This window comes from Propithecus coquereli, unplaced genomic scaffold, assembly GCF_000956105.1.
Source record: "Propithecus coquereli isolate 6110/MARCELLA unplaced genomic scaffold, Pcoq_1.0 Scaffold736, whole genome shotgun sequence".
Taxonomy (NCBI): domain Eukaryota; kingdom Metazoa; phylum Chordata; class Mammalia; order Primates; family Indriidae; genus Propithecus; species Propithecus coquereli.
Window position 1 is genome coordinate 1,265,119 of NW_012153463.1, and position 2,342 is coordinate 1,267,460.

At 49.2% G+C, this 2,342-nt stretch overlaps 1 protein-coding gene and 1 pseudogene across 1 annotated transcript in view; both read left to right on the top strand.

Annotated features, from left to right (window-relative positions):
* The window catches only part of LOC105824394, a 16,957-nt pseudogene extending 16,446 nt beyond the window's left edge, over window positions 1-511 (top strand).
* Window positions 512-1,697: 1,186 nt separating this feature from the next.
* Window positions 1,698-2,342, top strand: part of LOC105824401 (carbonyl reductase [NADPH] 1-like) — a 3,614-nt gene continuing 2,969 nt past the window's right edge. The window contains exon 1 of the mRNA XM_012661825.1: window positions 1,698-1,998. Coding sequence (XP_012517279.1) covers window positions 1,713-1,998 — 286 coding nt within the window. The 5' untranslated portion in view covers window positions 1,698-1,712. The remainder of the gene's footprint in view (window positions 1,999-2,342) is intronic.

Here is a 2,342-nt window from a genome sequence, read left to right on the forward strand (position 1 = left end):
TTTTGTTTTTGTTTTTGTTTTTTTCCTTGAGACGGTCTCCCTTTGTCACCTAGTCTGGAGTACAATGGCCCCAATGGCCCAATCATTGCTCACTGTAACCTCAAATTCCTGGACTCAAGCATTCCTCCTGCCTCAGCCTCCAAAGTAGCTTGGTCTGCAGGCATGTGCCACCATGCCTTGTTACCTTATTTTTAAGTTTAATACAGATGGGGTCTTGCCATGTTACTCAGGCTGGTCTCAAACACCTGACCTCAAGTGATCCTACCACCTCAGCCTCTGCTGGGATAATAGGCATGTGCCACCATGCCCAACATAAGGGTTTTTTTTTTCTTTCCAGTTATTAAACCCTTTCTAAAGTACCAATTCTGGAATAATTCTTTCCTCTATTAATTGTTGATGTTACCTTTATCATATACTAAATTCTTATTAATACACGATATTTTCTATGTTACCTTTCCTGGAGCTTCCTGCCCAATGGACCTGTCAATTGTTGTGTTGGTAGCAGTACTAAAAGCACAAATAATTCAAAGTAAAAATCATGATTTATGGTCTTATTATAATTTGCCTTTTGAAACTTCAACCTGTCCAAAGTTCCCTGTACAGTTGACCATAAGCAAAGTTCTTTCTCCAATTATTAACTTTTCTAAAGCAACTGACTGGAAACCTACCTTGAAATTGCAACATAACTGGATTCTACTTAAACTCATGGCGCCCAAAAGAACTTTCTGCAATGATGGAAGCATCCTCTGTCTGCACTGCCCAGTACAGTGACCACTAACACACGTGAATAGTGAGCACCTGAAACGTGGCCAGTGGAACTAAAGAACTGAAATTTTAAATGCATTAATTTTGATTGATTTAAATTTGCATTTAAATAGCCACTGTGGCTACTGGCCACCTATGGAAAACACAGAAATGAAACTTGACCTTATAACCCTCTACTCTCTTGTTCTAAGCAGTAAGAAAGAAAACTCATTTCTCATCATTGAAATAATTTATAAACTTTCCGAGGCTGGATCCATTTCTTCCTTTTCAAATGGGGATAGAATATGCATCCTGACATGTTACTTTGAGTGTAAAATAGGTCAGGGAAGCCTCCTGTCACCTGTACACTGCAGGACCCGGATACAAGTAAGACGACCGCCTGCAAGTGTCCACAGAGGTAACCCTGTGAGGAGTTAGTAAATGTTTCCCACCTGATTAGAAAACCTGGCCAAGGATAAGCCAGCGGCTTTGCTTTCATATCCTAAGGGGAGAAAATAACCTGTCATTTTCTTCGAGATTCTTCCACAACTCTAGCTCCAAAGACTTCAAATGTGAATGGTTGAATAGTTGCAGGAACACGAAGAAACGCCCTTAGAAACCAGAGAAGCAGGGATGAGGGGTGAGCTCAGATTTAGGCACGTGGTCAATAGAAATGATTTATCTCTGTTACGCGGGCAGCGACCTGCACCGACCAGCCACTGTCTTGAGGCTGCTGATCCGGAAAGCACTGTCACGGGCTTCTCCTTGGCCTCCTCTGCTCTGGGGAAGTCCAGGGAGGTTCCAGGAGCCCCAGTCTGGCAGGGGCGGATCCCACGCCTGAGCGGGTACTCTGCCCGAGCACACCTGGCACCCTACACACTCGCTCAGACTCTCGCACGCGCCACGCAGCTCGGGGACCTCAGCGTGATTCCTTCTCTACTCAGGTGTCCCGCGCGCCCCACCGGGCCATGTCGTCCTGCAGCCGCGTGGCGGTGGTGACCGGCGCCAACAAGGGCATCGGCTTCGCCATCACGCGCGACCTGTGCCGCCAGTTCCCCGGGGACGTGGTACTCACGGCGCGGGACGCGGTGCGGGGCCAGGCGGCTGTGCAGCAGCTGCAGGCCGAGGGCCTGAGCCCGCGCTTCCACCAGCTGGACGTCAACGACCTGCAGAGTATCCGCGCCCTGCGCGACTTCCTGCGCAGGGAGTACGGGGGCCTCGACGTGCTGGTCAACAACGTGGGCATCTTCCACGGTAAGGGGAGGGCGTGCTCAGAGGGGAGGTGGCCTCCTGGAGAGCCTCCTGTCAGGGTGGCCACCCCTGACAGAGAAGCCCTGAGGGTCCCCCCAGCACGTGGAGGGTCCAGAACAGGCTCCCAGGAGCAGAAGCAGGACAGGGAGCTGCCCAGAGAGCCAGAGTTCTCAGGGAGGAGGAGGGTCTTCCAGCCAAAGGGATCTTGGTGTTTCCCTGGCTGGGACTACTGGGGAATTTTCCAGGTTCTCTAAAGTATGTTGAGATTAGACTTTAGGGAAGTTGGATGAAGTTTTAGCTGATTTTGAAATAAACAAGAAATCGCAAAAAATGGATACACTGAGATC